This window comes from Solanum dulcamara, chromosome 8 (genome assembly GCF_947179165.1).
Source record: "Solanum dulcamara chromosome 8, daSolDulc1.2, whole genome shotgun sequence".
NCBI classification, from domain to species: domain Eukaryota; kingdom Viridiplantae; phylum Streptophyta; class Magnoliopsida; order Solanales; family Solanaceae; genus Solanum; species Solanum dulcamara.
In genome coordinates this window covers 75591917-75613917 of record NC_077244.1, presented here as the reverse complement: position 1 = coordinate 75613917, position 22001 = coordinate 75591917, and the positions used below count along the sequence as shown (strand labels likewise).

Here is a 22001-nt window from a genome sequence, read left to right as displayed (position 1 = left end):
ATTTCTTGAGTTCTAGAGCTCTAAATTGGGTGATTCAAAAGGCAAAATTGTGAGATTTTTCGTGGAGAACGCATTGGGGAGCTTAGAAACTGATTTGGAGCATTCGATTCAGGTAAAAATCGTGATATTATTTGCAGCAGTGTCCATTTCCGGAATGGATTTTTGAATAACTTTGACAAGTTATTTCTTGACCAATATAAATCCGATTTGGGTGATTCCAGAGGCTATCTTGCGTGGAAATTTAAGGAGAACATCGTGGAAGTTTCAGAATCTGTTTTTGGCACGTCGTTCGAGGTAATAAATTGATTTTTAGCTGCAGATTTAGTGATTTTCGGAATGAAATTTTATTGAATTTTGAAAGAGTGTATCTTTGTCAATATAACTCCGTTTTGAGTGATTCTTGAGGCTAGATTGTGGTTTTTTTCGCAAGGAACGTCATGGTATAATTTGTTTTGATTGACAGATTTTCGTTTTTGAGAAATCGGCGTGTAAAGAGGCTGTCTTATATCGTTTTCTTAGTTTAAAAATGTGGGAATTGATTTTTGATCGTCTTACGTAATTTTCCACTCCGAATTATGTTATAAATCTGATTTGTGTGCTTGGGGTGACGTTTAGAACCTGTTTTAGGGGTCAAATCCGGAATTTCGTATGTGGGTCCCACAATTCCCGTTTTCGACCCAAAAATTGGTCTATTTCCAAAAATTATGAAATTAGTGTCTAAACGACCGTATCGACGTTGTGGTTCTATTTTTGACAGTTTGGCAGCGTTCCGAGGTCGTTCGAAAGGGAAAAGCTCCAGCACAGTGATTTGAAGCTCGCGTGTTTAGCCTACAGGTAGGCTACGGTTTACCTTTCTTTAGATTGATTTGGAATGTGTGAAAGCATGTTGAAATAGTTGGGATTTTGGTTGGGTAGTTTAATTGTATATCTCAGGTGTTAGAAATCATGTTTTAGGCTTGTTATGGGGTTTTTCGGGTATTTAGAAGCAGATGTATCTTGTCGTTATTTGTTAGTATTATAAGGAGAGTTGAATGAGCATGTTGTTGATACTGTGGAGTATGTTGGCCTTAGTATAGGTGTTAGAAATTATGCTTTAGGCTTGTTATCAGGTTTTTCAGGTATTTAGAAGCATGTGTATCTTATCGTTATTTGTTAGTATTATAAGGAGAGTTGAAGGAGCATGTTGTTGATACTGTGGAGTATGTTGGCCTTAGTATAGGTGTTAGAAATCATGCTTTAGGCTTGTTATCAGGTTTTTCAGGTATTTAGAAGCATGTGTATCTTATCGTTATTTGTTAGTATTATAAGGAGAGTTGAATGAGCATGTTGTTGATACTGTGGAGTATGTTGGCCTTAGTTTAGGATGTAAACTTGCTTTATATGCCCGGCGTCGCTCCGGTGGACTTAGATCCCTGTAGAATGGTGTAGCGGGCTAGTGCCTAGTAGTTGGCCTTAGCTAGGCGATACCCTTGCTCTTAATAACACTCACACCCATAACTCAGTATAGTCATAACTTTTGAGATGCTTTGGCAATACTAGAATTCGTGATCATTTGGCTTCGGCTCCGGTTCAAGTTTTGGCGGCATATCAGTTGACACATTGGGGAGGAAATTCTCGGTACTGTTGTTGATTAGTTGGAAAGGATATATTCGAAACCATGGGATAAATTATCTATGAGCATCCGGGTACCCAGTCCCGGCCTCCGTTCTGAATTATCGGGGAGCATCCGGGTACTCAGTCCTGGCCTCCGCCGACTTGCTAGTATGACGAGCATCCGGGTATCCAGTCCTGGCCTCGATCATACCGATGTATTACGGCGAGCATCCGGGTACACAGTCCCGGCCTCGACCGCACCGATGTATTACAGCGAGCATACGGGTATCCAATCCTGCACTTATGTATTATGGCAAGCATCCGGGTACCCAGTCCCGGCCTTGGTCACTTTGAATATTCGGGCGAGCATCTGGGTCCCAGTCCCAGCCTCGACCCCTAAGTCACCATTAGATCGATTGACTCTTAGAGATTCTGGGTTTGGAAATGATATAATACTTCGGCTCCTAACATCGCAGATTCTTGGTTCCTAACCTTGGCAGTTGTAGCTATTCTGTGTACTCGGCGGACTTATGGGGGTTCATCCGAGTTTTTATTTAACTTGCGCACGAGTGTCCCGGCTGGGCTTATGGGGGCCCAGTTGGGTATAGTTAGCTGTAGCTCTCGTAGATAGTACTCTTTTCACTTTAGATGCTTATGTTGATTTCTATTTAGGCTTATTTCTCTTTTTCATATTGTTTTCACCTTTTCTGCTCAGTCGGCCTATGATGCCTACTGGGTACCTGTTGTCTTGGTACTCATACTACACTCTGCATCTATTTTCGTGATGCAGGACCAAGCACCAGCTACTGTCACGAATAGATCGAGCTTGTTGCAGTCAGATTCGGAGACTAGGGTGATAACTTGGCGTTTTTGGATCACTTCTGTCTCCTTCAGAATGGATGGCCCGTCTTTTGCCTTTTGAGACTAGCCAGTTGTTGTATATATGTCCGGTCCACTTTCGGGACTTGTACTCGTATTTTATTTTGTAGCAGCTCTGTACTTGTGACTTCCAGGTTCTGGGAGGGATCTTTAGTTATTTAAAACATGTTTTGGTTTACTTCCGCTTATTAATTCTGTTTACTTTTATAATTCAATGCTCTTATATAGTTTTTGCCTTCAAACACATTACTTGAAGTTCCGGGTTGACGGGTTGGCTTACCTACTAGAGGGTTATAGTAGGTGTCATCATGACTTACGAAATTAGGTTGTGACATTGATAATGCTGGAGAATTTACATCTCAAGCTTTTGATGATTATTGCTTATCAAATGAGATAAAAATTAAACATCTTGTTGCTTGTGTTCATACTCAAAATGGCCTTGCAGAGTCATTTATTAAGCGTCTACAATAGATAGCCAGACATCTACTAATGAAAACAAAATTGTCAATTACTATTTGGGGTCATGCTATCTTACATGTAGTAGCACTTGTACATCTTAGACCAATACATTATAATAAACACTCTTCGTTACAATTAATATTTGGTCATGAGTCAAATATAATCCATCTACGAATTTTTGGTTGTGCAGTATATGTGCCTGTAGCACCACCACAACGTACAAAAATGAGCCCTTAACGAAGGTTAGACATATATGTTGGGTTTGACTCACCCTCCATGATTTGCTACCTTGAACCGTTGACAGAAGACTTATTTACTGCTCGATTTGTAGATTGTCGGTTTGATAAAATAATTTTCCCGTCATTAGGGAAAGAGAAAAAAGACCCTACAAGAAAAATTGCGTGAAAGGTTTTATCAGTATCTTATTTTGATCCACGTACCCGTATATGTGCGCAAGAGGTCCAGAAGATCATCTACTTACAGAACATAGCAAATAAAATGACAGATGCCTTTACTGATTTGAAACGGATAACTAAGTCACATATCCCTACAGTGAATGCGTCTATCCGGATTGATGTTTCAAAAGGACCATCGACTAGTATCATCGCTTTTGAATCTCAAACACGCCTGAAGCATGGTAGACCATTGGGTTCAAATGATAAAAATCATAGAAAGAGAAGCGTAAGGAATAACAAAAATAATACTACAAAAGAAACCTCCGAAGAAGGTCAAGATTTGAGTAATCCTAATATTCCTGAAGAAATCAGTAAACCCGAGACTTAAGTGAATGAAGAATTTTCAATAAGTTCTACCGGTGATGAGATAAATTTAAATCGATCAAAAATTACGGTGGATAATATTTTTGCATATAATATTGCAATTAACCTCATACAAGATAGTGAAAGTCTTGAGCCTAATTCTATTGAAGAATATCGACGTAGATATGATTGGCCAGAATGGCAAAAGGCAATTCAATCAGAATTAAACTCACTTGCTAAACGTGAGGTTTTTGAACCTGTAGTCCAAATCCCTGAAGGTGTAAAACCAGTTGGCTATAAATTGGTTTTTATGCGAACACGAAATGAGAGAAATGAAATTGTAAGATACAAGGCACGCCTTGTTGCACAAGGATTCTCTCAGAGACCCTATGTCAACTATAAAGAAACATATTCACCTGTTATGAATGGAATAACATTTGATATCTCATCAGTTTAGCTATACATAAAAAGCTTGAAATACATCTAATGGATGTAGTTACAACTTACCTTTATGGTTCACTTGATAATGAAATTTACATGAAAATCTCAAAAGGATTAAAATTTCCTGAAGCATGTACTAAGTCTTGGGAGATGTACTTTATGAAACTGCAAAGATCATGATATGGTCTGAAACAATCGAGGCGTATGTAATATAATCGCTTTAATGAGTACTTGATAAATGAATGTTATCTAAACGATATCATTTGTCCATATGCTTTTATTAAAAAAACGAAATCAGAGTTTGTTATACTCGCCGTTTATGTTGATGACATAAATCTCATTGGAACCCCTGAAGAGGTCCAAAAGGCGATTGAATATCTAAAAAAAGAATTTGAGACGAAAGACCTTGGAAAGACAACTTTGTCTAGGTCTGCAAATTGAACATTTAGCAGACGCGGTCTTTGTCCACCAATCTGCCTACACTGAGAAAATCTTAAAATGATTTTACATGGACAAAGCACATCCATTAAGTACTTCAATGGTTGTTCGATCACTTGAAGTGGAAAAGATTTATTTCGACCTCTAGAAGAGGATGAAGAATTTCTTGGTCCTGAAGTATCATCTCATTGCTATTGGTGCACTTATGTACCTTGCTAACGCAACTAGACCTGATATAACATTCTTTGTTAATTTGCTCGCAAGGTATAGTTCATCCCCAACGCGAAGGCATTAGAACAGTATCAAACATATTTTGCGATACCTAAAAGGTACCATTGATATGAGTTTGTTTTATACTAACAAAGATTGTGCAGGCCCTATTAGTTATAAAGATACCGGTTATTTATCAGACCCACATAAAGCTCGATCTCAAATAGACTATCTATTTACACATGGAGGAACTACTATATCATGTCGATCTACAAAGTAGTCTATTATTGCTACTTCTTCAAATCATGCTGAATTAATAGCAATTCATGAAGCAAGTAGAGAATGTGTGTGGTTGAGATCGATGATACAATTCATCAAAGAAAGATGTGACCTGGAAAGTGATGTCAAAGTACCCATAGTTATATTCGAAGACAATGCCGCGTGCATAACTCAATTTAAAGGTGGCTTCATAAAAAAAAACAGAACGAAACATATTTCACCAAAATTATTCTTCACACATAATTTTTAGAAGAATAGTGATACTGATGTACAACAAGTTCGTTCAAGTGATAATCTTGCAGATTTATTCACAAAGGCATTACTAGCATCAATTTTTGAGAATCTAAGGTATAAGGTTGGAATGCGTCGTCTCCAAATATCAAATGAAGTTTTCATCAGGGAGAGTAAAATATGCGCTCTACTCTTTTTCTCTTAACCATGGTTTTGTTCCATTGGGTTTTCCTGGTAAGGTTTTTAATGGGGCAACAATCAAGGCGTATTACCAGATTTGTCTACTCTTTTTCTTTTATTAGGCTTTTTGCCACTGAATTTTTCCTAATAAGGTTTTAATAAGGCACGATATCTATGGGGTTCAGAATAACTATATATATTTGTTCTTTCACTAGAATTTTTATTTATGGACATCCAAGGGAGAGTATTGTAAAAGAAAGTGAATGTCGCGATATCCCTTTCTTTTTTTTACTTTACCTTTTTCTCTTCTTTCCTCTGCTTCATTTTCTTTCCTTTTCTTCCTGCATTGTCCCCTTCCTCAATTATTATCTTCTGCCTATAAATAAGACGCAGAATGAAAGGAAACACAAAAAATTCTCTCATTCTCTTATTATTCTTTTTTCTTAATAAATTGTTAAGTTAATTTATTTTATAACATGTCTGAATTAAACTTGAATAACTAATTTCACGAGAATGTTCATATACAACATTACAACAACAACAACAACAACCCAGTGAAATCCCACAACATGGGGTCTGGGGAGGGTAGAATGTACGCAGACCTTACTCCTACCAAGGTAGGACGGCTGTTTCCTGGAGACCCTCGACTCAGTAAAAGCATAAATGCATAAAAAAATATTAGATAAGAATAGGAAATTAAAAGCTTTATGAGAAAAACAACAAGCAAATAACAAATAGATAATAAATAAATACAAATAAATAAATACAAATAACAAATAACGATTAAATAAATAATAATAGCGTCACAGGTAAAATAGAGTAATCAAAGCATAGAAAGTAATAAATAATAACAGAAATAACAGAAATCAGAAGTTAAAGCGCAAGAAATCGAAATGCGCTACTACGCCTATGAATAGAGAAGAATAACGAGACTATGAACTAGCATTCTACCCTAATGTGGGTCCTCCACACCCTCCTATCTAAGGTCATGTCCTCCGTAAGCTGTAACTGCGCCATGTCCTGTCTAATCACCTCTCCCCAATACTTCTTCGGCCTACCCCTACCTCTTCTGTAACCATCCATGGCCAGCCTCTCACACCTCCGCACTGGGGCATCTGTGTCTCTCCTCTTCACATGTCCATACCATCTCAGTTGTATTTCTCGCATCTTGTCTTCCACCGAGGCCACTCCTACCTTGTCCCGAATAGCCTCATTTCTAATCCTGTCGCTCCTGGTGTGCCCACACATCCATCTCATCATTCTCATCTCAGCAACTTTTATCTTTTGAATGTGAGAAGTCTTAACTGGCCAACACTCCGCCCCATACAACATAGCCGGTCTAACCACCACTTTGTAGAACTTGCCCTTAAGTTTTGGTGGCACATTCTTGTCACATAGCACTCCGGAAGCGAGCCTCCATTTCATCCACCCTACCCCAATATGATGTGTGACATCATCGTCAATCTCCCCACTGCCTTGCATGATAGACCCAAGATACTTGCAACTACTTCTCTTTTGGATGGCCTGAGCACCAAGCCTAACTTCAATGCCAACCTCCTGAGGTGTCTCACTGAACTTGCACTCTAAGTACTCTGTCTTTGTCCTACTCAACTTAAACCCTTTAGACTCCAAGGTATGTCTCCAATCCTCCAGCTTAGCGTTAACTCCGCGGCGAGTCTCATCGATCAGGACTATGTCATCCGCGAAAAGCATACACCATGGCACCGCATCTTGAATTTGTCGCGTCAATCCATCTATCACTAAGGCAAATAAAAAAGGACTAAGAGCTGATCCTTGATGCAACCCCATCACCACTGGAAAGTGCTCTGAGTCCCCTCCTACTGTCCTTACCCTGGTTTTGGCTCCCTCGTACATGTCCTTGATCACCCTAATGTATGCCACAGGTACACCTTTAGCCTCCAAACATGTCCATAGTATTTCTCTTGGGACTTTATCATAAGCCTTTTTCTAGGTCGATGAATATTATATGCAAATCTCTCTTCCTCTCCCTATGCTGCTCCACCAGTCTCCTCATAAAATGGATGACTTCTGTAGTTGATCGTCCCGGCATAAATTCAAACTGGTTCTCTGAAATAGACACGTCTCTCCTCACACTCATCTCTACCACTCTTTCCCACAGTTTCATAGTATGGCTTAGTAGCTTAATAACTCTATAGTTGTTGCAACTCTGGATATCCCCTTTGTTTTTGTATAGAGGGATCATTACGCTCGACCTCCATTCTTCGGGCATCGTTGCCGTTTTAAAGATGACATTAAATAACCTAGTCAATCACTCCAAACCTACCGAGCTCGTGCTCTTCCAAAATTTCCCAAGAATCTCGTCAGGTCCGGTTGCTCTTCCCCAGCGCATCCTACGAACGACACTCTTAACCTCCTCGACCTTAATACTCCTGCAATACCCAAAATCGCGATGCCTCCTGTATATTCTAAATCTCCCAACACAAAGTCTCTGTCCCTTAGACTGCCATCTCTGTATTTTCAAATATTATTATTCCTACCTAACCTTTGTGCTCTGTCCAAAACCCCACCGAACTCCTAGTAGAAGAATATCAAAGCAGCTGCTTAAACCCTCTTTCAGTATACACTTTGTTGTGATAATGGCATCCGCAAATGGGATCTCCACTGCCTCTATTCTTCCTTCTTCCTCTAAACAAGTACATTTTCTCATCTTATTTGTTGAGATCTTTATACTTAATGTGATCTTTTTCTTATTTGTTGAGATCTGCTTAAAGTTGTGATCTTTAACTGTTTTTTGGTCTAATGGGGTGTTAATGTAGGTGGGGTTGAAAGGAAGAAGGGTGAATCAATTGCAGGGCCAGAAACTCAATAATAAGACTTCAAAGAGCCGATTAGTAGTAAGGGCGAATGCTAAAGATATTGCATTTGACCAGAAATCAAGAGCTGCCCTTCAGGCTGGAATTGATAAGCTTGTTAATGTTATTGGTATCACTCTTGGTCCTAGGGGTATGTTTCCTATGCTTAATCTTTGATTATCTTCCAGATCAATGGAAGTTTTCTTTTTTATTTTGTTTATGGATATTGGAAGCTTTAAACCATCTCTGCCTGCAAAGTGCACCCGGTTTCGAAGTCGGATAAAAGAGTATTGCCAGCAAGGTTGATGGCAAGAATAAAGATATTCAAGCTATGATGAATGTTTTTTTTTACAGTAGATTCATATAACCACCAGATTAATTTGGGTTTTTGATGTAGAGTGTCTTTGCGATGAGTGAAGTCATTTTTCCGTGGGTGTTTGGTTAGGAAAAAAGGTGTATTCAAGATTAATCATAATACTTAGAAAATCAGAGAGTGACTTTGATGAAATTTTGAGTGTTAGAGATTAATAATAATGTCTTAGTGTTAGTTGAAACAAGTGCATATGAAGTTTAAATTCAAGATAATGGTAAGGAAAATAACTTTCCCAGTTATGATGCTTTTAAAATCAGCCATCTATTTGATTAAACCTGTTATGATGCTTTTGTAATTCTTGGTTCATATGACTCTTGATGACCTGTTACTTTCCTATAGGGAGGAATGTGGTTTTAGACGACTATGATATCCCGAAAGTAGTTAATGATGGAGTCACAATTGCTCGAGCCATAGAGCTAGCTGATGCCATGGAAAACGCAGGCGCCACCCTTATCAGAGAGGTTGGACATTTTCTTCTGTGAAGATCATTGCTAAATCTGTCCTTTATCTGATTAATTGCTCTAAAGACAGACAGTCAGAGAACGATTGTCACATTTATCATATTCCTTGCTTTGTGTACTGAAACTTCAGAATTTATGGTGAAGGTTGCAAGCCTAACCAATGATGCTGCTGGTGACGGGACAACAACTGCATCAGTTCTTGCCCGGGAAATCATTAAACTTGGTCTTTTATGTGTTACATCTGGTGCAAATCCAGTCTCTCTGAAGAAGGGCATTGACAAAACTGTTAATGCTTTGATTGCAATGCTAGAACGGAGGGCTAGGCCTGTTAAAGGTCGTGATGACATCAAAGGTAATTAATTTTCCTTCTTTTGTTACTGCTACAATGGATGGCAATAAGTATTTTGCAAATAATTGTCTTCCCAACAGCTATTGCTTCTATCTCTGCTGGAAATGATGATGACATCGGAACCATGATTGCTGATGCAATTGACAAAGTTGGTCCTGATGGTGTTCTATCGATTGAGTCATCCTCTTCCTTTGAAACAACTGTACGTGTTGAAGAAGGGATGGAGGTATGTACCTAAATAACCGAAAATGTATTCTCTACATCTTTTTCCTATTTGGTTGGAGATCCAAGGTTTAGATGTCGCGGGTTCTGAGTTGAGAATGTGGGTTGCAAAATATATATCTAACTCTAAGTAGTACTTGGTTATCATGTACTTACATAGGGTTTGAGACAGAAACTGTGGGTTCTGTACTTCTGTTGAACCCACAAACCCCACTATGGTTCTTGCACTGCCTGTAATATATGGTAACACTAACTTTGCTCCGTTGTGTTTGCAGATTGATAAGGGATATATTTCCCCACAATTCATCACCAATCAGGAGAAATTAATTGTTGAATTTGAGAATGCTCGAGTGTTGGTTACAGATCATGATATATCAGCAATCAAGGATATTATGCCTCTCTTGGAGAAGGCAACTCAATTACGAGCCCCTCTACTCATTATTGCTGGAGACGTAACTGGAGAAGCTTTGGCTACTCTTATTGTGAACAAGCTGCGAGGTATACTGAATGTTGCTGCCATCAGAGCACCTGGTTTTGGTCAAAGGAGGAAGGCTCTTCTCCAAGATATTGCCATTGTAACAGGTGGTTGAAATTGCCTGACCGAATTGTACCACTTCCCACAAAGTGATAATAGTATATTGGTTAGAGTAGACTTGTTTGGAAGCTGTCTGTGTTTTGTCAGGCATATATTGAAGGCATTTGTCCAACGGGGATGTTCATTTGTAAATGTTAGCGTCATTCTGGTATGATTAGATGTCTTTAGAATAATCTTAAAAGTAAAAAAAGAAAGTGAAAGCATAGTCTTGAACTATATAAATGGAGGAACCATAGTACAGTCTTCAAAAAAAATGTTTTTTTCCTCTCTTATTTTCTATTTTGGATGTGTGTTTGAGGAGAAAAGGGGGAAGGAAGTTATATCCGATACTGGTGGGATGTTAAGCCAGTAGAATTCTTAGATAGTGCATAATTTAGCAATTCTGTTTTAAGAGAATCCCCTTACTGCTACTATCCTTTCTCCTTTTATTCAATAGTAGACTGAATTCTTGCATCAAGCATCGTGTCTCTAGTCTCAAATGCATCTACCTTACAAGGGAACATTTCATGAAGTTCTGATTGTATATACTTTCAGGAGCCGAGTACCAGGCAGCTGATTTGTGTATGCTTGTTGAGAATACCCCGGTCGAAGCACTAGGTTTTGCTAGAAAGGTGACTATCACCAAGGACTCAACAACCATCCTTGCTGATGATGCGTCGAAGGACGAGATACAGGCTAGGATTTCTCAGATTAAAAAGGAGTTGGACAAGACAGAATCAGTATCTGACTCCGAGAAACTTGCTGAGAGAATTGCAAAGTTGTCTGGAGGTGTTGCTGTCATAAAGGTTGGAGCTGCAACAGAAGCTGAGCTTGAGGACCGCAAGCTTAGAATTGAGGATGCAAAAAATGCAACTTTTGCTGCAATTGAAGAGGGAATCGTACCTGGTGGTGGTGCTGCATTGGTTCATCTATCAAATTATGTACATGCCATTAAGGACAATCTTGAAGATCCTGATGAGAAGTTGGGCGCTGACATTGTGCAGAAGGTAAACAATGTCCAAGTTACTTCAATCAAGAAGTTCTCTCATTATTTGTTTTATTTTTGTGAGTATGCTACCTATTAAATTGTTATTATGGCACCTTGGTAAGTCTTTTATGGTAATGTAAACATTCCCAATATAATTGATTGGTGAGCTAATTACCGTACTCTAGAAGTTCAAGTCATAATCTGTTTGATTGGAAAAATTCGGGTTTTTTGTTTTCTGTGCTAGAGAATCAGCTGAACAGTATCACTTGACTTAGTAGGCACTAGCAACTTTTCTTTAGCAAAATGGATTGTACTATAATGCTAATACTGAGAGGGGTAGCTAACTTCCGACCATGACACTTATCTGTTGGTGGAAGGATCAAGAACTTGCAATGTATTAGGGGCTGAGCTAACTTTTAGGACAATCTTATTGGAAACATATTCTGAACAGCAGATGCTGACTTCGGGTGGTATCATTTGAATTTGGGAATGGGAAAGCAGTGATAACACAGGACAAGGTCCAATTAAACATAAATGTACAGAACACTTTCTGCATATATAGTAGCGTACCATGGTCAGGCCCTTCCCCGGACCCCGCGCATAGCGGGAGCTTTAGTGCACCGGGCTGCAAAAAAAAAAAAAAAAAAAAAAAAAAAAAAAAATCTTTTAGAATTTTTCTTGGCCTATATTATGATTGCTTATTGGACAAAAATCATGTGCTAAAGGAAAAGCTTGTGACTAGTGAAGCCCTATTGAACAGTGTGCATTTGGATGAATCTCTTACCAAAAGCAATATAGATTTCTTGTTTCGTCTTCTTTTTCTTCTTTCTTTTTTAAAGTTTAATTGTTGTTGCAGGCATTAGTAGCTCCAGCATCTTTGATAGCTCAGAATGCTGGGGTTGAAGGGGAAGTAGTAGTGGAGAAGATAAAGGCTAGCAAATGGAAGATGGGTTATAATGCAATGACTGACAAGTATGAGGATTTAGTAGAGGCTGGTATCATTGATCCAGCCATGGTAACAAGATGTGCCTTGCAGAATGCAGCTTCAGTTGCTGGAATGGTACTCACTACACAGGCGATTGTCGTGGACAAGAAAATGCCTAATGCACCTGCATTTGCTCCTCCACAAGGATTTCCCATGATGTAACTGATAATTATACAGTAGTAGTCAGGCACTTAGGACAAAGGTGAGAGTTGATCATGCTTGAAGGACTAAAAGAGAAGGCCATGTTATTTTCAGCTGGTTCTCTAGCTGTAATGTGAGCTCAGATAAAAAGTACATTGGTGCTGGGACTAGCTGTAAACATATTCCCTCTAAGATTAATGAACTTTTAAGTTATTCACGTTCCTTTCTGTGGAGTTTATGAATTGTTTCTTCTGTGGTTTACTTGTTTAATCATTGACAGTACATGAAATAAAGGGAATTTAGAGTTTGGAAGTAAAAGATAGAAGATAGGAGCTTCAAAATTTCAAGTTGATCACCTCTGCAAGTGAATTGTTAAAAGTGTACAAGACATGTTTTGCAAACTTTTTGTCAATTTTTTCTCTAGTTAGGAGTAGCTCTTTGTTGTTAACTGGACATAATTAAATACTAAATTCATGTGAAAATGCATATTAGTTAATATGATTTAAGTAACTATTTACGCAAAATATATCTCTATTGATGGAATCAGCCTCAAAATCGTATAGTTTCTTACTTTTCATTTCGTGGTATGTTTAAGGAATTACTAACATTTTCAGCAGACAGGAATCGAAATTCAATACCCCATAAAGATTTTCCAGCTCAAATGAAAAAGTGTTAGTGCAAGGACATAGTTTGGCACCAAGTGCCGCAATCAAATGTAACTTTGATGTTTAAGAACAACGTATCAACATTTGCTAACTATCCAGGATAGCAATTTTCTGGGATATTCCCTTTGTATTTCTTAAGAGAAGCTCGTCCAGCTCTAGATTGCTTTTGCTGACAAGCAAAGGTGTCACGGATTAACTGGAAACACTTGCCAAGTTTGGTGGTTCCATGACCAGAGATGGCAACATTGCTGTTGCTTCACCATCTATAACCAGAGGACCATCGCATTTGATACATTTTGTTGACAGTTTTGCTCTGGACCACAAAGAGCAACACAATTCAGGCACTACAAAATATGGATTTTATCTTGGTACCAATCTTCAACCAAGAGGTACTTACATGTACTTGTTTTTTATTTGTCTAATGCTTACTGCCTGTACCTCAGCAATGATCTCGTCTCCTATATAAACAGGCAATTTGAAGTGCAAGGTTTGTGAAACATATATAGCTCCTGGCTGGAGAAATTACCAAAGAACAAGAGTTAGATTTACACTGACCAATTGTCCAACATAAAACTAGACCTAAATAGCACCTTCCCCATTCAACAATACATCATATTTAGCTACTTTTAACAAATATAACACAGTATTAGATTTAAAGTATGGGCGGGTTAGACAGGTTGTATGGGTTCATTTTGCCAGTACTAGATACACGAATGGTTGAACGTTGTAGTTTTAACAGATTATTTACATCAACTTCTAGATTAAACAATCCACTCTTAAAACAAGTCTGATGAAATCTGAAACAAAGTGACATGATAAAGGAGTCTAAAACTTACAAAATGGGCAGCAATAATCCTGGGAAATAAGGAAGCAACAAGCATCCCAGGAATAATGCAGTCATTGAAACCAGCATTCTTGGCGAATTCAGCATCAAAGTGCAATGGATTGGCGTCGTGCGTCAGTTTAGAATACCCAAGAACATCATCATCTGTAAATGTCCTAGCTTGCTTCAAAATGCTTCCGATTTTAAACAAATTCGGAGAAGTGGACAATGAGGAAAAGGCGTATGAAGATGAAAAGAGACGTTTTATAAGCATCTTCCTCAAACTTCAAAGACAATAGACAAATCGTCTTCTCAATAGGGTAAAGCCGGGTACCAACCTAAACCTGTAGATAGAGTTCAAATGATAATAAGTCGGAAACAAGAACTCGGAATGCGGTTAATTGAATCAACTCAAAGATTTTGTTAAACACGAACAGAGAAAGAGCAATTAAGAGGTATATAAATCTGAGGGCTCTTTGAAACAAATCATCAAACAGATTGTGTGCAGTCTGAGGCTTGGAATATACCTAACTCACCGTACCAACAGCTAGCTCAGAAAATGATCATTAATGTTTCAACTCCAAAATAACTTTATAGCATTAGAGTTTCTGGGTATATTATAAAAATTCTCATTTGGTTTTAAGATACAATGATAAAAATAATTAAATTAAAAAATATAAGGCTTAATTTCTAACTTAGGCCTTCTTGACTTATAAGCCCCTTTGTATTTTTACGGAAAAATAATCAGTTTAGTATATGCACCGAGTAACTGAAATACTCCAATTTTTAATGTATGAAAAAAGTGATTAGTTTAGTTGTAAAAAAAATTGTGAAAACATTCAGTTCTTTATATGCCTCACTATTTTCTTAATGTATCAAAAAAAAATTCAATTTATGTGCATTTGAATTTTGAGAATCAAGCAATTTAATTTTGACGATAATTTCAAATATGAAATTTTTAAAGGAAAACAAAAAATACAGTTTATCTCCCGGCATCCCGTGTGGTTACGTGCTATAGAGAATCAATCCAAATGCGTGGAAAGTGCCGAACGCTCTGCAAATCTCGTCATGCGCTCGAGGTACTCCCATCATATTTTGTATTGGAAGATTAGGCTTATTTTGATGAAGATGGGTTTAATGAAGGGAATAGTGTTGATAGGGAGAACTGTAATCACATACATTAATGTAAGAGTTCATCTTCACACAGTTATAATTACTCCAAACTAGTAATCAAATCATCCAAGGAAATTAAGAATGGAGGGGAGGTTCCAGAATTTATCCAAGCAACTTGGAAAATACAGAGACAACTTAATAGAATGAACCCTAATAGATTATTCCCAGGCTACCAAAATGTAATTTGACGTCATCGCACAATTCTCCCGCCCTCAATAAGAACCTTGTTCTCAAGGTTCGGGTAGAGTCATACTGAGACCACAACGTCTTCTCGTTCCTCTTTGTCATGTTGACAACCAAAAGGAATTCTTTAGAAGCTTCATTAGCCAAAGAAACTTCCAACACCGGTCCATGTTGCATTTCAAACCAGAGGAGCATTCAAATCCAACATTTAACACCTTACACAGCTTTGAATTGAGATCATTGCTAATTGTTGATGCCACTTTTTTCCTATCTTTCTTTTTAATACCTTTCTCTTTGTTTTCTTCTTAGGTTTATTCATTTGTTTCAGGATCCGAGAAAGGAAAGAATTTGTTACCGTGTTATTATGCAGGACTAGTGGCTGTGGTAAATCTACTTCGTCTGATTTACTCTTAACCTTGGCTTTTCTCTGTACACATCTAAAAAAATTAGTTTTAACTTGGTGTGTACTTTCATTTCCTTTTTTTTAAAAGAACATAGCAAGGAGTAGTCTGTGATTGTTTTGTTTTCTCACTGGTTTTACTCGTTGATATTGAATCCAGAAAGTATCGCAGGAGTATACTCCCTTACCACGTTCAGATGTAGATATTAGAGTAAAAAGAGCTGTCCCCATGTTGTACCAGCCTGTTTCTAAATGCTTTTAGATTGAATTATGCTTCGGCATTTGCATCTAAATAAATTTTGATGCATTTGTATACATATAGTTCTCTTCCAAGTTTGTCCAGTTTGAGGACTGACTTGTTGCTCAATCTGAGCAATATATATGATTTCACTACTACAATTATCTGTACAGGGCAGCAGGTTGGGTATAACAACAGTGGTGTCTACTAACTCCATTCGACATATGATGAGGAGTTTTGTAGATGAAAAGCCAAACCCTTTAGTGTGGGCTTTAACATACCATGCTGGGGAATATTTGGACCTAAATGGTGTGACATTTGGAAAATCTCCACCGGAGAGGATCTCTGGTGCCGGGGACTTGATTACACCCAAATAAATGGCAGTTGAAGGATTTAAGGCACAGAATGAAATGGTAATTAAAAGTCTTGATCGACTTATCACTGCATGGGAAGAGTGGAAATAATTGGTCATTGTGGAGGTTGTTCATTTGAGCCTTAATTTGTAGTGAGAGTTAGTTTTGAAAATTGTGCATATGGCTTTTAAACTGGAATACTCCTCCCACTAGATATTAAGTTGGCTTCAATTTGCTTTACCTGCAGATGGGGCTGATGAAGAAACATACGTCAATCACGCCTTATGGTTTACATTGCAAATGAGGGGATACATTTAGAACGGTTTGCAGTACGTTCAAAGTACATGACTCTGAATCCTGCAAAATACAAGTATGTTAAATATATTCAGAACATCAGAACAATCCAGGAATATCTGTGTGATCGAACTAACAAGCATTTGATTCCAAAGATTAAGAACACAAATGTTGATAAAAGTACGGCAGCCATCCATGGCACAGTGTTCAGCTGTTTACAGAGGAGCTTGGGAGGAGAACTCCTTTATGGATCCAACCACGAATACTGTTGCAATCATTGATGAGGAATACCGGAAGCAGTGTTCTGTCAATTGTGTGGGTTCTAAGGGGATGTTTCAACTGATTCAGAGGAATGAATCTTCTCGGAAACTGATGGCTCTTTTGAATAATGATGGATCAGTAGAAAAAGCTTGGCCAGTTTACACATTAGGTATCCATGGCAAGCCCTCCAGACCCCACTTGTGGGATCACATTGGATATGCTGCTGTTGTATCGATGGCAAGCCCATCTTAGATCCTTCACTTTGGAGCGGAATAGAATACCTATGTATGGACCTCTGCAAATTGGCAATGCTGAACCTATCAATCTACACTTTTGCCATTTTGGGATCAGCGCTTGGCCCAGTGATACTGGTGCTACAAGTCATGCTAGTAGTGTTGTTGAATCAAGGGGTGAGCGCACAGACAATGGCAGCAGGTGATATTCGTCGTGTTATAGCCCACCAAGGTTTACTGAGGGACATGTAAAGGAGGTATGTTTGGCAATCAATGATCGGTTTTTTCATGAAGACTAAAGCTATTCTGAGTGTTTTAAGACAGTATTGTAACAAGCAAGTTTCGTGTGAATCAACCTAGCTGCTTGATATTTATGTCTTCGTTTCTTTTTCCCATCCATCTGCTTATAACTATGATGAGCGTTTGTCGTTTTACAGCTCAAAGAGGAAGATTTTATGCTTGATAGTGATGAAGAGGTTGATGAACCAACGGAGATGTACAGTTATGAGGATCTTAGTGATGATGGATCCAAACGACTTGCGGATGAGGTATGTCAAATTTGAATTCCACATTAACACCTAGTAGCATATTGTCTAAATGGAAGGTGGTCTTAGCGAATTGGATCATAGATTTTGGTTTTCTAACTGAATATTTTATACCTTCAAACCCGTTCTATCATTTGAATCATTATACTTTCCGTGCTGGCTCTCAGTGGATGGAATATCCAGTATAATAATTTTTTTGCTAACTAGTACTACAGAATTCAGTTTTGCTTTCCTACTAAACTTGTGTGGCACTAGTTGGAAGGCTCAGTAAATAAGGAATCTACCAAATCAGATGACAACTGTGATGATCTTTCCATGCTCCCTGCCGAGGAAACTGGTTATTTGACTGATGATAATGACGATAAGCAATATAATAAGATTGAGTCGAGTAAAAAATGGTGCCTTGTTTCAGACGACTCTCCATTTTGCCTTTTAAAACATTGCTTGCTGAGTACAAACTTCACCAGGGTGTAACATCAAAACTTAACTAAACTAAACCATTCCATAAAAGAATTCTAGTGCATATTCCATTAAAATGAAAACATGTCACTGTCTAGAAAAAGTTAGATATTTTGGAGAATTGTTCATAATTGTATCGCATTATTATTATTATTATGCAGAAAGAGGCAACTTGCACCTGATAGGAAATACGTGCTTCTAATTTTGCCATCAATTCTTGGCTCAGAAAATAAATTAAGTTTGATCTTATCTGTACCATGAAATTTCTTTATAAGGACCTCATGAATCATATTTATGTATCACCAAATTTTTAAAAGGGCCACTATTGTAGTACTATTAATTACTCCAGCTCCCCTCCATTTCCTAAAGTTGTTACTCATTTCTAACTAATTTGTGGAAGTAAAATGTCAAAAATACAAAAAAAAAAAGAAAGAAGGATATTTTCATGTCTCTTTGATACCATTCACATCGACTATTTTGTTACGTGGCTTATCGTTGATTTTAAAAAGAGTGACCCCCCTCCAAATTAAACACACACGCAGAAAAATCAAAGGAATACAGATGAAAGAAAGCTACGTTTGTTGTAGTGGTACATGGAAGTATTAATTGAGACAGTTGGTTCTTTCAAGGTTGTACGTTTTGTTTTCTGAAATTCCGTGGGAAAAAAAAAAAGACATTTGGAAAGTGGAATGGGAGGAAATTGCATCTAATTTTAGATACATACTTGAGTGAGTTTTTTAAAGTGATAAATCAATGGAGGAAAATTAATTGTAATAAATATCTAGCAACAAGTGGAATGAAAAGGGCTGATTAAGAATCTAAAAGAAAAGTCTTTGATATTGACATGGAGCGAATTCATACACTTTTTCGTCGGAATGTTAACCGTAATGTTTATTTTTTTATAGTTTAAATTTTAAATTTCAGACTCGGACGATTTAGTCGAGAGTGGCTCCATGATTTATTAGAAAAAGATATAGGCAGGACTTGCCAAATCAAATAAAGCATAACTCTCAAAAGTGGTAGAAAGTCGAGGAATTGTGACCGTAAAAGCATATTGTCGTTATAAAAAGTTAAATTATTTGCGAGAGATTTTATTTATATAGATGGAAGGTATAATTAATTTTTTTGCAGGTCACTAATATATTCTAATAACTTGTTTTAGTAGTTTACCTATGTTATTATTTTGAATAATTTGATAGTATAATGTATTTATTTAAACATGAGTAATGTATAGAAGTTAAATTGTTTGGGAAGATAATTGTCCGGATTTAGGCCTTTCATTTTAGCTAATGAGTCTTCAAATCCATAAAGTTCAGGTCAAATTAAGAATAATTCACAATTAGGATAATAGGTCTATTTTTTATTTTTTTATTTTTGAAATGTAGCTCACTGGGCTCTTCCGATACCGAATCAATTTTGGCAGAGTGTGATTAACAAGAGGAAATGAGTATTTTTTTAATAAATAATTACTGATTTAGCGATATTTTTTATTTATTACTATTTATAGCAATATATAATAATAATATGCAAATTTGCACTTATATTAAAAGTGCATTATGCATGCAATATAAATGTATTATAAATGTTTTAAAATATATTATGCTTGTTTGATAACAAATTGATACAATATATTATAAGTGTATTAAATTTTTTGATAAATATATTATCCATCAATAAAATTTGTATTATATTTGTTTTATAAATTGTTCTCTAGATTATGTATTAAAAACTGTATTATAAATGTATTAAAAGTGTCCAATAAAAAAATATTATTACTATAAATGATAAATATTTTCTTAATATATCACATTTATGCAAATTTTCCTTTACAAGGTGACATTGAAGGTGGATGATCTTAAAATTTCTAATCTTAATTCTTTAATAAGCAAATTTCAAGTTTAATAACTTTTGATTTTAAAGATTTATTCATGAGAGACACAAAAGTCAAAGGTTTAAAATCACTAATTTTTAAGGTCATTGGGCGTAATTTCCTGATTTGTGGATTACTTAAATTGCACAACAACTCCCTTCCAACGTCCAAGATCTCTTTTTTGAGGAGCTTCTTTGAAATAGATTCTTCACGGATGATAATATTATAAGATGATAAATATTTCTTTGTGGTTGCATAATTACATCATTAATTAAATTATTTAATCAAATCTTTTTTTTTGAAAAGCTTCTTCAGAATAGATTCTTCACGAATGATGATATTGTGAGATGATAAATATTTATTTGTGATTGTACAGTTATATTATCAAGTAAATTATTTAATCATAGTAAGTCGCAATGATTTGATATAAGCATTCCATGTCAGTAAATAGGCATGGCAAACGAGTGGATCAAATCGAATATGGAGCAGTGAAAATGAGTCAAGTGAAATGGGTAAATATTTGACTTTAACTCATATTTAATATGGATAAACCGAATGAATAATATGGCTATCAATATTACTCATATTATTTAGAGAAAATTTTACAAATAGCTACTATAAGTATTTTAATTATGGTCCTTAGCTATAGTTTGCATAATTACGCTCCATAGCCATGGTTTCGTTTGCTATGGGTACTTTCGTTTGTATATTTCTCTTGTCAATATACAAACATGATAAGTCTATACAAATTTTGTATTTATACATTTAGAAATTTTTCACAATTCCGTTGGTATATTTCGCTTGTCAATATACAAACCGGATAAGCATATACAGATTTTGTATTTATACATTTAAGAATTTTTTAAAACTTATACAAATCAAATGTATCAACAAATCATATACAAACAGGATAATTAAACACAAATTTTAAATTATATACAAATCAAATGTATCAACAAATCGTATACAAATAACTAGGGTTAGCATATACAAACTCTTGATTTATACAATTAGGAACTGAATTATACAAATTAAATAGTAAAATTGATTAAACTGTAGCCGTGTTTAATAATAAAACAAAACTATAACTTAAGTACATAATAATCATTAAATGTTTGATATTTCGCATAATTTCTCCTATTATTTATTGTTTCTTATTATATAGAGAAATATGTACTTCAACTACAAGATATTTTTCTTGTTCTTTTTCTCCTTTGTGTGTTAGGTATGAAGGAAAGTATTTTCATTATTTTTTGGTTGAAATATCTTTTTGGAAAATGAGTGGTCCTGAATCGATATTGATAGGTCAAAATTCGGATCTCGAGTCAAGATCGAGAGTTGGGGCCAAAAGTTGGATCTCAAATCTAGATTCGTTCCGGATGGTGAGGTTTAACGAAAGTTTAGAAAAATATTTTCTTGGTTTAAGGAAAAATTTAATTATTTTCTCCCTTATTTTATGTATGGAAGTCATTTTTTCTTAAATTAGAGGAAAATAAGTTTATTTGGAAATTATTTTTCAAAACATTGGAGCCAATCAAACGTAAAAAAAATTTGATTCGTACCAAATACATCTTTAATAAGTGTACCTTGTAGATGTTTCTACATCCTTATTTATTTTAAGGAGAGTTTATCAGTTCAATTGATGTATATCCATTAGTTAGCTGTATTTTATGATGGATAATATATTTTAAAATGAATTAATCGAATAAATATTCATAAATTTGACCATTTTGCCACTGTAAGTATATTAACCGAGCGAGATTTGGTTTAAATATGGTTTCTCCGTAGAGACATTCGTTATCGTCATCTTTTCACTGAGAGTGATGCTGTGATTAACCACTTTTTGGACTTATTTTATAAGGATTGAAGTAATACGTGTTTGACAGTATATTTTTTATAATAGATTTTCTGTGTATTATCATATTAGGCTGGCTTGCAATATTTGCTTATTTGAACTGAGTTTTATCATGTATAAATATTTTCCTGAGATCAATAACCATTCTTGAAGTGAATTGGAGCGATAAATTTGAAATATCATTTATACAATTTGTTTTTACTATCTTTATTAGAAATGTCATTTTTCTCTTTTTAAAAAAATATTTTTCTAGA

The 22001-nt window shown here is 36.1% G+C and overlaps 2 protein-coding genes, 1 long non-coding RNA gene and 1 pseudogene across 4 annotated transcripts; 3 read left to right on the top strand and 1 right to left on the bottom strand.

Moving 5' to 3' along the window:
• The first annotated feature begins 218 nt into the window (after positions 1-218).
• LOC129901725 (uncharacterized) lies at positions 219-2644 on the top strand. Its single transcript, XR_008769927.1, has 3 exons — positions 219-294; positions 758-834; positions 2384-2644. It is a non-coding gene; the product is annotated as an uncharacterized LOC129901725 (long non-coding RNA).
• Positions 2645-7980: 5336 nt separating this feature from the next.
• On the top strand, positions 7981-12617 carry LOC129899837 (ruBisCO large subunit-binding protein subunit alpha-like). The gene is made up of 8 exons (XM_055974847.1): positions 7981-8143; positions 8267-8453; positions 9015-9136; positions 9281-9488; positions 9566-9711; positions 9983-10289; positions 10837-11288; positions 12126-12617. Exons 1-8 carry the CDS (start codon positions 8087-8089, stop codon positions 12414-12416), a joined length of 1770 nt encoding a protein of 589 aa, XP_055830822.1. The 5' UTR covers positions 7981-8086; the 3' UTR covers positions 12417-12617.
• Positions 12618-12965: 348 nt separating this feature from the next.
• Positions 12966-15777, bottom strand: LOC129901603 (3-hydroxyacyl-[acyl-carrier-protein] dehydratase FERN, mitochondrial). Of its 2 annotated transcripts, none has more exons than XM_055976844.1 (4): positions 14863-15777; positions 13897-14227; positions 13458-13573; positions 12966-13373 (listed from the first exon to the last, which is right to left on the bottom strand). In XM_055976844.1, the coding sequence occupies exons 2-4, from the start codon at positions 14155-14157 to the stop codon at positions 13253-13255; spliced, it is 498 nt and encodes a 165-aa protein (XP_055832819.1). In that variant the 5' UTR covers positions 14158-14227; positions 14863-15777; the 3' UTR covers positions 12966-13252. The 2 variants fall into 2 exon arrangements, with proteins under 2 accessions (XP_055832819.1, XP_055832818.1); XM_055976843.1 differs by lacking the exon at positions 14863-15777 and adding an exon at positions 14411-14721.
• Positions 15778-16254: 477 nt separating this feature from the next.
• On the top strand, positions 16255-19425 carry LOC129900190 (P-loop NTPase domain-containing protein LPA1 homolog 1-like; annotated as a pseudogene).
• The last annotated feature ends 2576 nt before the right edge of the window (positions 19426-22001 follow it).

Excerpts from the sequence above, each read along its gene's own strand:
- LOC129901603 (XM_055976844.1), bottom strand. The coding sequence starts at position 14,157 with ATGCTTATAAAACGTCTCTTTTCATCTTCATACGCCTTTTCCTCATTG. Across the intron at positions 13,574-13,896 it reads GGATTATTGCTGCCCATTTT|CCAGGAGCTATATATGTTTC; the intron begins GTAAGTTTTAGA and ends TAATTTCTCCAG. Across the intron at positions 13,374-13,457 it reads CAAATAAAAAACAAGTACAT|AGCAAAACTGTCAACAAAAT; the intron begins GTAAGTACCTCT and ends TTTGTGGTCCAG.
- LOC129899837 (XM_055974847.1), top strand. The coding sequence starts at position 8,087 with ATGGCATCCGCAAATGGGATCTCCACTGCCTCTATTCTTCCTTCTTCC. Across the intron at positions 9,489-9,565 it reads AGGTCGTGATGACATCAAAG|CTATTGCTTCTATCTCTGCT; the intron begins GTAATTAATTTT and ends TCTTCCCAACAG. Across the intron at positions 10,290-10,836 it reads AGATATTGCCATTGTAACAG|GAGCCGAGTACCAGGCAGCT; the intron begins GTGGTTGAAATT and ends ATATACTTTCAG.